Here is a 13330-nt window from a genome sequence, read left to right as displayed (position 1 = left end):
GTTAAGTATCTGCAATTAGACCAAAGAGAAAAGTTGTTTCATGACAAAACATTGACAAAAAAGCAGAAACATGAAAGCGGACCAGGAATGAAAAAAACCCAAATGTGTTCCTGATACATTTCAGCAAATTCAGTCTGTCGATTTAAAGTCTGATCAGCAATTTGTATTATTGCCTCCACTGTATTATACATTTTTTTTTATTGGGTGACACGGTCGCTTGTTACAATGAGCATGGCACTGTATACGTATCCATTAATGCTCACAAGTGCACAGAAGAATACGCTGCTCTTTGATTAAAACTAAAACTACAGTGCCTGATTTTTCAAATATTTGTGTCTTTGAGAATTGAGCTGGTCCTGCACATACAGTGTCCCACCTAATGGTGGTACTGACAGAATATTAAGACATTGTTTGTCTTGTCTTTGGATTTGTTGATCAGACTCACATGAATTATTAAGAGATATAACATGTATGTCAGGATATTTTACGCTAAAAATCACTGCAGTCTGAGGAGTTCTGGAAATTCTGGAATATGTGGGACTGGAAACTGACAGTTTTTTAAGGTGAGAAATGATTCACTGAGTAGTTGAATGGTGTTGGACAAGACTAAGTCAGGAGTCGTCAGTAATCACGTAAGGACTGCTTGTTGGAATTGCTTTTTTAACAAGTGTGGATGATTGTTTTGTCATCACGTGTCTGTCAAAGATAGATATATTTTCAATGTGCTGTGTTTTTCTTGACTTAGTAATTGGATGCTGGGTCTGATTAACCAATAAAAAAGCATTTTGAAAAGCATTTTGGTGGAACTTTGATCAGTTTTTTTCTAGACAGACGATATTAGCTTCTTTTATATGCTGCTGCTGGTTTACCCTTTATGCTGGGCTATAATCGCCTTTAATAGTATGAATGCAGTATAATTGTAGTGACATTTCCCATACTGACATCCCCTGTCATGAGACCAGTGAGTCAACTTGTTGATGAATACTGTATGTAAATGTGAATCCATCTGCTTTGCTTCTGCCGACAGAGAGATTTGTGTGCATTTTACCAAATGTATTGATATTTTCAGCTCCTGAAACCAAGCCGAGTTGAACCGGGGGTCAATCCACCAGTCCAATTTGTCGGTAAACACAGACTCATTCCCCTCAGTGATTCCAGTCAATAATGTTTAACCTCATGTGGAAAACAAAGGCAGGGAGAGTAGTACTTACAGACTTGAGAGCCACATTCACCAAGTGTAGTCTCACATCAAAAGCAAGGAGCATGTGTCACAATCATCGGTTATGGTATTTATGCAGGCATGAAAGTTGCACATCGATAGCGTCAGCGTGGCAGAGCGGATAAGCCTACAGAGGAAAGGCTAAAGTGGATTTGGAGTAGAGGGGGAGGATATGAAGGAGCAGATAAGAGTTGAGGGCTTTTTTGGGGATCTGACACGTTGCAGTGTGAGGAGATATTGTCTGCCTTTTATTCATACAACCTAAACATCCAGGACTGCTGCACAGCTATTGTCAGTAAACACAAAGCAACAGCTCAGCCTGCACTCTGTTTAAATGCGCTGACAGAGAATTTGATGCAACTTTTAAACACAAGTCATTGTTTTTATTTGGCTGCCTTTTTCCCCACCGCCTCACACCACCTCAACTTTTCTTCTCGTAAATGTTTCTTCTCTGAACAATTCCAACTGCAGCTCGATCAGTGATATAGAAAAACAAGTACTGAACAGCATATTATCGGTGATTGCAGCTTGCAGGCACCAGCATTTGTTTATTAGCGCTAACAACATGGAGGACATTTTCCATCCTTCTTTCCCAATGACCCACTGATGACAGACTGCCTAAATCAAAGGGTGAATCTAGCAGCAGCATTAGAGTAGTGACACAGCATTAGATCCAGTAGCACAGCGCAAGACAAACGCGCCTGTGTCGGCTTTCCCTGGTAATTTTCAGTTAAAGTGTAAAGCTAACTGCTTAATGCTTTGACAGTAACTAACAAAGTAACTAAACCTTGTAACTCAACAGTTTAGCGCATGTTTTAATAAATGGTGATCAGAGGGGGACACACAGCTCTCACTGTCAGACATGCCTGGGCTTGAATTGTTGTTGTGTCCACTGCCTGGCATTGCTATATCATCTTGATTCGATACTTTTATATGACGTAAAAAACCTATACCAGTAGGACCATATGATATGGGACAGCCGCACTGAGATCATTAATTTAATGCTACTAAATATCTCTCAATTTCAGGACAAAAGATTTTGCCTTTTATCTCAGTGCACATATCTGACATCTGCACATTGCACTGGTACAGATTAAACCAGTAAATCCCCAAAACGAAGCAGTGCATGACTGAGGTTGATTGTTTTCAGGTGTCTCTGGGGATTATATGAAAGCTACATTAAAATGCATGAGCATGAAGTTATTACAGTATATTCTTCGAGTTACTAATCTAATACTAATTAGTACTTTAATAGTGCTTAAATAGTTCAAATAAATTCCACTACAACCATTTGACAACAAGCTACTCACCATGTGTTTTACTACATTAGCTTTAATTCTCATAATATTAATAACTTTAAAGCTCCTTTCATGTGTGTCAAGCACAGTTGTAGCATGTACAAAAAACACCGTCTATCTCTGCTTTAACATGTGACATTTTCATTATTACCCTCGGACGATCAGTGTAACACACAGAAGCAACTCTTCCAATTCCTCCCCGCACACCGCCTTCTCCGTGTCATAAGAAGACCATCCCAGAGACACACGTCAAATTCACTCTTAATTCTGCCTTAAATACAGTCCCCCAAATTAACTGCAGCTGACATTAGTGAATTAGTTTTGAGCCTTTCCAGTGCAGCCCATCTCCAGGACGACAGACGGAGGCTATTAAGAATTAATTAACAACCCTGCAATTAGTTTTCTGGTTTCAGTGTAAAAGGGATTCATTCTCATTCCAGACTGCAATCTCCTAAAGCTACATGTGTCACGGGGGTCACATAAGTAGCACGGCGGCTCTGTTTTGTTTTGTTTGTTTCATTGTCCACGAGGACTTTGTGGCAAGAGAACTTTATATCTGTTTCTGAGACCTTGAACTGTGAACCGCTGAACACATTCCTGTGTATGAAAGGAAAGGAAGGCACATGCAGAGAGACCCGGCTGCCTGGTGTTGTATCAGCACTGCCTGTACTGTCTCAAACTGCTGTATAAAATATGCCTCTGAATCAATGGTGCTCACTTCAGGACACTATAGCTTTTATCTGAACCTCCCGCAGGCAGTCAGCAGCAAGGTGGGGAGTAGACACCGGAGTGCATTCACTGCCTCGGGTTCTGTCTTGGCGTAATAAAGGAATATTTCATGTGTGACACTCACACAGCCTGTGGGCGTACATTATCTAAAGCAGACTTTGAGTTAGAAATAATTAACAAAAACATATTGCTTGTGCCTTCATTGAATTGCGTGTGCCGTCCACTCATCCTCATCCTCGCACAGCGCCTCAGCTAGGAATAATCCACTGCACATGCTAATCACTTGGCGATTGATTTGGCCCTTTTTGGTCCAACAATTTCTGTAAACCACCGAATTGATTTGAAAGAAATCAATTAACAGCTCAGGGTAGGTAAATATGAACAAAATTATGGATCGCTCTGTATATAGTATGACCATCTGAGCAAATTCTTGCTGCAGCTTGTGTGCCCGCGCCGAGATGCTCAGCGGGAGCGAATTCCAGTACGGTTCAAGTAGCCCCAGGTGAACTCTGATAACCAGGCAGTCTGCAGTGATAAAGTTATCTTAGATCCATCAAGAGGAAAATGCACTTAACCCTCTACATCCAGCCCTGCCATTTTATCAGCACCATAATGAAAATTGATAAAAGGGAGCTGTCTTATCATAATTCCACATACATAACAGCAGGGAATTGCTATTTTAGGAGGCTACAGGTGAAGGAGATGAGTGGAACAGAACAGGCAGGAAGAAAGAGTTGCCTCCCAGTTGCAGATCAGATGTTATCGATGGAGGAGCTAACGGTGATGCAAGTACAGGCCGTTTGTCGTAAGACATTCTTCATAACTGGCCAGATTGTCGCTGTCATCGCAGGGATGCTGGAGCTGAGCAGCGCCTGACTCAGCGAAATCCTTGGCCCTGCAGCCAGGACTTGCACAGAAATAAAATCCTGATAAGCATTAAAATGTGAGGGAGAAAAGGGGGCACGGGGAATTATTAGAGAGAGCGGGAGCGAGAGACCCACATGTGAATAGGAGATCATTACGGAGACAATGAGAAGACGAGAGGAGGAGAAAGGAGCTGCATGAACCCACTACATGCTGACGCCATTTGTTTGTGTCCCTGTGCATTTTATTAAGCCTCTAACATTAAACAGATTTAGCGGGAGCAGCCAAAGTCATGAAGTAATTATGCTTTAGAAAACGCTGTGATTAAAAGCGCTTGCTTAAACTATCAATCCACACTGTACTGCGTTTTCTTGTTTATTCCCAGAACATGCTGCTCTGAATTTACCCTCTAGATTCAGAGGAGGGATGGAAAAAAGAGAAAAATTCATAAAACATTTTAAAATGGAGATTTATCCATCAGGCTTGCATATAAAGTACACAATTTGCAAGCTCATTGATTTCCTGCATAAAGCATGTCCTTGAATTGATAGGTGTAATAAACATACGTTGAGGTCACTCAGAATCGTGGATTCTCTCAAATACCTGACTCAGTGCAGATAAAATGAATGTAAATGCGCTATAAGAAGGAGGATGAAAGAGGAGACTGTACGAGGGAGCGGTCGATCAGTGAAGACAAGCAACAGTATCTCTGCGGAGAGCACCGGAAATGTCTTCTCTGTTGGGATTCCTTCCTCCAGCTCACACTGCGCTGAGGGCTCTCTTAAGTGTCCAGATACCCTACAGAGGTGTTGATTAAGTCAAGCTGAAGGCCAAAGCCCGCCTGCAATCGAGAGCCCCCGGCTCACTCAGTGGGCTATCAGGTGACCCGTCTCCTGCTCATTCGTTTTCCAGTCAGATACTGATGCTGAGAGGAGCTATTAGAGCCAGCCCCAAAAAGCATTCTGCTGGGTGGTGATAACTGGCAGGTACCACGATGTGGAGAAGGAAGGGGGAGAGGGGTGAGGAAACGGCAGCACTGGGAGGCGGAGGAGGGTAAATGATCTCTGAAGGCCATCTTATTAATGGAGGCTTTTCATTACTAGCACTAATGCAAATGATTGGTGGGGCTAATGAGCTCGAAGGTCTGTGTGAATGAGGGCTCTGTGGAGCGGCAGTGTGTGATGATCATAGCGGGAGACAGAGGTGATGAGTTTTGAACATCGTATCTGTTCATGATGAACATTTTGCTTGTACAAGAACAGAAGGAATAGAGAAAGGAATGGATGAGTGAACTGATGGGTCGGTGAGTCAATTGTGCACAGACTCGATATGGCAGCCCGCTACAGGCAGGAGGGTACAAGATGAATGGTGAAGTAGAGGAGCGTATTTCACCGTCAGCGGATTGAAGTGAGGTAAGGCATGGAAAATGTCTTGATCGCCTTCTGTACGCTCTCGGTGTGTGTAAGCTCTCAGGAGACGGCGAGGCGCGACGCGTTCTTTGAAGGTGCGGCATCCCCTCGTCACATGTCACAGGGGTTGCATTATTTTACATTTAAAGTCTTTACCAAACATGATGCCTAGGAAAAAAACCCTACTTTTTAGTGTTTGCAGTACTGTGTTAAAAACACCCTTGGTGGCTGCTGTGAACCTGGCGTGTAGAGGGATTTAGCCCGATTTACAGCATGGCGTGTACAGGATCAGTTCTGGCTCAGGAGTGTCTCATCTGGTGTCTCTCGGGGGAGCTGTGGGGGAAGGACCAGAGGCCACTGATTGATGGTCAAGGACACTGAACCCCTCCCACACCCTCTGCTCAGAGGAGCCCATCTCTGAAGCCACGTCCACAGGGGGATTGGGATGTTGCCTGGCTGGCTGCCGTCCGTGTGCCGCTAGTGACAGGCTGTTTGGAGGATACAACCAACTCTGTGAATCCAATAAAAGACAAATGAATAGATTGGAGACTTCATCCAATACAAAAACATGCACGTTTGTTCGATTTGTCTTCCTTCATGTGCTTTATTGAATGTATACAGTATAAAGCTCAAGGAAAGGAAGCCTAAAGTACCAGTGTGTGTTGGTTAAAGAGCTGAAAAGTAGTAGGGTCGGGTTAAACTTTATGTTTCTGCATTTGTGCCTGTGTTGTAGGATGATGGGATTTCAGTTCATTCAAAGGCTCCATAGATTGCACAGGTGACTGATTAAAGCGTTGATATGAACTATAAAGGGACCAACAGCAAAGATAGCCCACGTTCCCGAATAGATCTTCACCTGTGTCTGCAAAGCCGCCCAATTACCTCACACTATGGATGTTTTTCATTATGCTATGTGAGAAAGGACGCACCTGTGTTTCTCCGAGCTCCTCCAGAAGCCTCCGAGCTCCTCGAGGTACATTTAAACGATTGAAAGGTCCTCGTGATGGCAGAGGGGGAATGAATTCAGGGTCATAGGAGAAGATAGGACGCGGGGAAGAATAGGTTAGCATAATGAAAAGCACCCTATTACTTAATAAACAATGGCATTCCAGCAAATTACAGTGCAGCGCAGCACTCGAGATAATACTCGATACAAAGCCTGCATTGAGTGCCACAGTTGCAGATTTCAGTATGATTCATTATCTGTGTCAACAGAGACTGAAGTTCAAGGCCTTAGCATTTGTTGTGCATATGATATGTGGGTGACAAAACTGCTGTCGATGGAGATTTGGGAGAGATAAGGGGTAGGGAAGGACGAGAGAGTGAGAGAGAGTGCTTCATACTCCAGCTCACTATTTACAGCTAATGGCTCCAGTCCAGAATCAGGGGAGAGTAGCAGGGATTGTTATTTTCATATGACTCTTGCTACAGCTGGAGAGGCTTTAGTTTTTCATTTCAATTCTGTTGCAAAACAGTAATTGAAGCATATCGCTTTCATCTCCACTTATCTCCTCTGCTCCTCTTCCCTTTGGAGCGCTGCTTGTCTTCCCTGCGTTTGCGCATCCTTGACACTATTGGTTTCTCTATGATATATTGTCTGGTATTCTGGTACTTCATTGTAGCTTGCTGCTGATGTACATGGCAATTAAATTCAAACCCCAAAGAGGTAGAGCTCAGTCAGCCCCCCCGCCCTCCTGCATCCGCTGCTGCCGTTTCAGCCTCACTTTCACCCCCCTTTCAATCACTGTCCTTTTTTTCTCTCCCCGCTTTCTCCTCCTTTAGTTCACCCTGCTTCTCCCCACATCGCTCTTTCTTCTGCACTGTCTGTCTCTATCTTTCTCCTTCCATTCCCTTCATGGTAATAAGCAGAGTAATAGTATTGCAGGCGGGTCCTGGTTGGGGACTTAATTAAAATGGCAAGTTACAACCCACACAGTCAAAACAATGGAGGCTTTTCGCGGTGACATGGGGAGATATTAAACAAGCCCAAAATCAAGCACAGAGAGGAGGCAGGGACCGGTAACTCTGACTATACCTCAACCTCACTTAACACTTCCCTTCCTGAAGTACTGAGAGGTTTATTGTTATGCTCTCAGCCCAGTCAACATTAGTCATTGCAGAGATCCACTAATTACTTCATGAGCTCTTTGAACTGCTGCACGAAAAGCACTTGTGCACAAGATATTAATGTGATTACTGCAGTATTTACTGAGCCGTAAACTACACTGACTCTGATGAGATGAGAGACTGAAGAAGGCAAATAGTGACATCTGCCTATTCCCCCTCCCACCGCCGCTACCACTATACGCACACACACGCAACACAAACAACACCCAGAATGATTTCGCTAGCATGGCTAGCACAATGCTGCGCGCTGAGGCGCAGGCAGCAGTGGGCCGGCTGAGCAGGACAGGAGCTGTTGCTATGGTTACCATTTCTCAGCTCGCTCTCGCAGCCCAGGAAAACTGTGTCATTATCCTGTACTTTGGATAGGAGGTGAGGGAGAAAGAGAGAGAGGACGGATACAAAGACAGAGAAAGAGGTGGAAAGGGGAGACAAAGAAAGAAAGGCGAGAAGGAGAAAGAAGAGGGAGGGTCTGCGGCTCACGCCGGCCAACCACAGACATAAACCGTATATCATCGCACATCAGACACATTAAAACTACTTACAGCAAAGGTGGAAAAACACTGATTGTCTTGTTACAGTAGAAGGTCCTTCTAGTGAACCTCAGGTCTTTGCAATTATGGGGATGTTACTTCGACACGTACCACCGACCTAAACGTTTTCTGCAGACTTCAACGACACCGGCCTCCCCCGGCTCATCTCTATAAATAGATTCTGCATATCTATTAACCAATCACATCTAGGCAAGCTTTGACTGCGCTAAGTAAAGAGCACGTATGAAAAGAAAGGAGAGAAGGTATTTGCTGAAGTCATCAACTATCTTATTTTATCTGCATTCGTAAAGACAAAAGAAGACGATGGAATCCTGGCCTGGATATGCACCGCTTCCCCAGAAAAAGATCACAAGCTATTTAGTAATGGCTCGAGGAGAACAGCAAAAGGCTCCAGGCCAGCTCCCCACATCCCGGCCCGATCAGACATCTGTGGGTTGAATCTGATCTGCGAAGGCCCAAACCTGCACAGGACCCAAAGGATCTGGTGCCAATATCCCACTGCCGCCAGACACCACAGGACAACCCCCTGGGTCCCATGTCCATTCGCTGACAGGTCCAAGCTGTTTTGGCAGCCCGGGGTGTACCTTTACCATATTCACCGGGCGGTTTGAATGTTGTGGCGGATCGGTGTAATTGTGCACCTCTGTTCACTGTTTTTTTTCCCCTTTTTGTTCCCCTTTCCATCTGTCAGACAAGCTTATAGTTTTCACTCTAATAGGTAAACAACTTCAGCGCTGACAAATAATACCTGAAAATATCAGGTGATAACGGGGTGGCTTTTTCCCTTTCTCTCCATCACAACTCCTGTGAAAATTGTCAATAACAAGCTATTATGTCGGCAAGAAAAAAAAGATCAATCTCTGCATCATTGTATTTATTTTAACACACTAGCGTTCATGTAACACTCTAATGGCAACCATTGCAGGTTCTTATTGAATAAATGCATGGCCCTCACTACCCGGGGCTGAGATTCTTGCAGATCATGCATCTCTGACCTTTGAAACGCCACGAAAACGGCTCGATATGTTGGCGACGGAATCTGTGTTTCTGCGTGGTATGTCTGCGCGTTCGGTTTTGTCGTCATTCACTTTGGGCTGTGTGTTTGTGAGGTCCACATCAGAGGAGTTACATTGTGAACTAATTACATGGCTGTGTAAAGAGGCACCCTGCTGATATGGGCTGTGCACCACATGATTTCCCCTGGTGCAGCAGAGCCTGTTTGTGCTGCTTTGCCCACTTCTTTGTGCAAGCATGCATGTGACCTGTACATGCAGGTTTATATATATATATGTGTGTGTGTGTGTGTGTGTGTGTGTGTGTGTGTGTGTGCAGATGGAGTGTTTGTTTTGTAACCTGTGAGGTGTGCTTTATTGAGCCAAAACCTAAGAGTGTGCCTGTGATGAGGAGGCAGAGTAGCCCTTTTCCAAATGAAAGGCTGCCCTCTTCCTCTTTGCCCGCCTGACGCAGCTCTCCGGAGAGACCTGTTCATATTACTGTGGCTGTCTGCTGTTCAGAGAAACACAAACAAGCCAAAACAAAGCCTCCTTCAATAGCAATGTTACAAAAGACCTTGTTCAGCCCTCAACTGTTCTCCACTGATGACTTTTTTGGGCCACTAATTTGAAAGAGGGAAAAGGGGGAATAAGTGTTTTGACACTCAACTAAAAATAGATGAGATGGAAGAAAGGTTTTTTTCTCTTTTTTCTGGACTCTGGTGCTGCTACTCCTGATTGAACTGTATGTCCGGTTAAAGTTGGATTTACTAAATGTTTTAGCTGTAGTGGTAGACAGAGTGCAGTATGTGCTGGTGCACCACTGTTTTCAAGTATTAAATGCTGTTAAAACCATAAGGTCCCAGTGGAGTTTCGTGCCAGTTTATTGGAGGAAATATTACATTTGGAAAGAGAAAACTGTAATCTGGCCGCACCTTTAGCGCATACACATTTAGAGCTGGCACACCTGAAATATCTGTCTGCTTTAATAAAAAAGCCAAATTTTATATATACATACACAAGATGCAGTCTGCAGTTGAATGCAGTCAAATCTGTTGCATTCTACATACACATAAATTCTCAACTACTTACATTCAGAGTCCAGCCACAGGTCCGAAGCACAAATTCAGACATTTCTCCACAAGTGTTGACATTGTTGCTGCAGGGGATTCAACTGCAAAGTGAGATAGGCAATGGGTACGCTCAAGTCATGTGACCTGTTGAAAAGAGACGGGTTGCGACCCACACAATCACCTTACAATGGAAAGGTGATTGCAACACCCTCACCTAGAATGTGAGGGTGTTGGCCGTTTAACATCTGGGAGACCAGCAGGTCAACATAACTACTTGCAATCAGTTGCCAAATGCGGAAAAATTGTTTTCTAGTTAATGTGACTGTATTAAAACATCACTAATGTCATTATTCCACCTGCACTTTTCCTGTGATGACAGGTCAGAATGTCTGCAGGGAGTCAGGGAGCTGTAGATGATGTCACAAAACCCTCTGGGTGTGTCCAGCCACCCGAGTGTTCAATAACACTAAGAGGAAAATAAAACAGCTGTCGATCAGGTCGTACACGCCCTCGTTCATTTCGGAGAAGTGATCTGATCAGACAGCATAACACACCAACACCTGTCTCGGTTGACTATTACTGCTTTAAGCCGCAATTATGGGCGACGCATTCGTCACCGCTCGCTGCATAACCATTTATGCCCGCTGCAGTCTGCTTCTAAATGACAGGTGTTGCAGCACAGGAAAAAAACTAGATTACAAAATAGAAGAATATAAAACAGAAAAAATGCGACCATGGTGGCGTTTTCAGCTCACTGTTGTCGAAGGTCTCATCTTCTATAAATGTTGCAGTGATCTCCCTCTGAGAACCTCCTCTGAGTTCAGCAGTAATGATGTCACTTCTGGATGTTACATTTAATACCTTATGAAGCCAGTGCGGTACAAAGAACTGGTAAAGTTCACACCAGTGGGTGAAAAACTTACTGGCTCATAGTGTTGTACTATAACAGTAGTAAATGTGTCAGGACAGTTTTGGATGGTCACACGATCAGTGATCTATAAATGTGTCAGGAAAAACTTAACATTCAACTCAGTTACATAATATGGCGTTAACATTTTACTCACTCTTGTCATTGATTGATTGATTTTGATGATTATTTTTCTTCATTTGCTGTTTTTAAATTTGCTCTACAAAGAAGTCGACTTTGTTTTATGTTTTTTGATCTGAGTTAACTTTCAGCCATTTGGGGCTTGATTTCTGGTTGTGTTGCTGATCAGTTAAATTACCAACAAGATAAGACACATCATCAAACTGGCCTTCAGCCCCGCAAAGTGTGCTGTGATATCTTGAGATGCCCGACAGGATAGTCTCAGAGGTGTGCAACATGTAGTTGACCACATCACTTACTGACTTCCTTACAGAACACTAATCTCTGACCATCAACAGGCCCCCTCCCAGGGGCTCCCTCCCCAGGTCTGGAGGAAACTGAGAGCTGGTCTAAGGAAAGTCTTGGATGTCACCAACCATTTTACTGAGACTAATATCTTTTTGACTTGGACGATACCACCTCTTTCATCTGTGGGCTGTTTTTCCCATTAATGTTTTTTATTAATTAATTTAGAATTTTTTCTTAAGACCCTCCCAACAAATTCCTTCCACTTTAATTCCTTCATCTCATATAATTCATTATGTAACTATACTCAGATTTGTATCCACTCATTTATTTAATGTAGTATGTATGCATGTCTATTGGTATATGTTTGTATGAATGCATTGGTGTGCAAATGCGTATGTAAAACTACTTATGTATGCATATGTTTATTAGTGTTTCTAATGTCTTTATCTTTTACAGCTTGTCCTGTTTTCCTTTATCTATTGTAAAAAAGGAAAATTACTAAAAGTCTTGTGAGTTCATGTGTGGTAATAATCTCTTCTGATAGCTTTACTACATTTAGTTGTTCATGAGATTATAATGCAGCCTTTTTACTAGTATCAGAGCTTAACTCTGTCTCACAAGCCAACTGGAATCAGTGGCAGCGGTACAGTAATTGCCATTTTTGCTGTGTCATTTGGACGCGCCACGCCAAGTTGACCGCGGGGTTTGAAAATGGTCAGTGCAGCGAGTGAAAGTGCAATCACAACTAATCAGAGCTTCTCTTGTTTCCTGCCCACAGCGCCCAACACTGCACCCTATGGGAGCACAGGAAGTGCGCACATCTCGCTGGCCTGCCGGTACCTGGTCATGGCTCTCTCCTCCTTCATCAGCGTGTACTAGCAGAGGCCAGCCCAGACACAATGACTGTCGAGAGCATTTATGAATCCTTTTTGACATTGCTGATGGCTGGAATCCAATCTGGTACAGTTTGTTGAGCTGTGGTGGGAAAATAATCAGCGTTACTTTTTGTGTGGGGAAATGTTTTTTTTTTCCTTTTTTTTAATCTTATTTTCTTATTTGGTGAAATTTCTGTAATGTAAATACTATGATGTTTTTTATTATTATTATTATTATTTCCTCTTTATTATTTTTTTTCCTTTTCTGATTGATTGACCAGCTTGTGAATCAGTACTCCTCCCCAACCCCCACACCAATCAACAGCCCCACCCTCCCCCACCCCTCGAACCTTTCAAATGAGTTCCTTTCATGCATCTTGTCCCTGCGAGGCGATGGCGCAAAATTGACATCTTCACCCATTTTTGTACACGACTAAAAAAGAAGCAATTCCGCAAAGTCTCTCAGTACAAAGAATTACCATACCAATGTTGTATTGAATGTATTACCGGCTGTTGAACAAAGGAAAGACATTTAGATTCCTAACAATACAATTTTTGATCATGGAGTGCGCTCTGAAAAAAAAAAAAACAGTTAAAAAACAACAAAAAACCAACAACAAAATAATAATTAAAAAAAAAAAAAGGCAGGGCGTTTTCAGGACCTGTATTACTCACGATTACTCAATAGATGGATGAACAGTGTTCAAGGTGTGTTTGCCGTATCCTGAAATGGGTCCTTCAGTTACTATGCCTGCCTAACCGCTTCAATCAGGCAGCCGTCAAAAGTAGCAAAATATACTGTATTGTATCTTTATATTTTAATATAGCGTAGGCTTTTGTTTTAAAGTGGGACCAGC

At 43.1% G+C, this 13330-nt stretch overlaps 1 protein-coding gene across 1 annotated transcript in view; it reads left to right on the top strand.

Moving 5' to 3' along the window:
- Positions 1-12503, top strand: part of negr1 (neuronal growth regulator 1) — a 174476-nt gene extending 161973 nt beyond the window's left edge. Inside the window, exon 8 of the mRNA XM_085371989.1 lies at positions 12377-12503. Coding sequence (XP_085228115.1) covers positions 12377-12477 — 101 coding nt within the window. The 3' untranslated portion in view covers positions 12478-12503. The remainder of the gene's footprint in view (positions 1-12376) is intronic.
- The last annotated feature ends 827 nt before the right edge of the window (positions 12504-13330 follow it).

The sequence above is a fragment of the Diplotaxodon limnothrissa genome, linkage group LG15 (genome assembly GCF_057381915.1).
Source record: "Diplotaxodon limnothrissa isolate DT_005_m linkage group LG15, D_limnothrissa_male_GT1.1, whole genome shotgun sequence".
NCBI classification, from domain to species: domain Eukaryota; kingdom Metazoa; phylum Chordata; class Actinopteri; order Cichliformes; family Cichlidae; genus Diplotaxodon; species Diplotaxodon limnothrissa.
The sequence above is the reverse complement of the archived record's forward strand: the minus strand, read 5'-3'. Positions and strand labels throughout refer to the sequence as shown.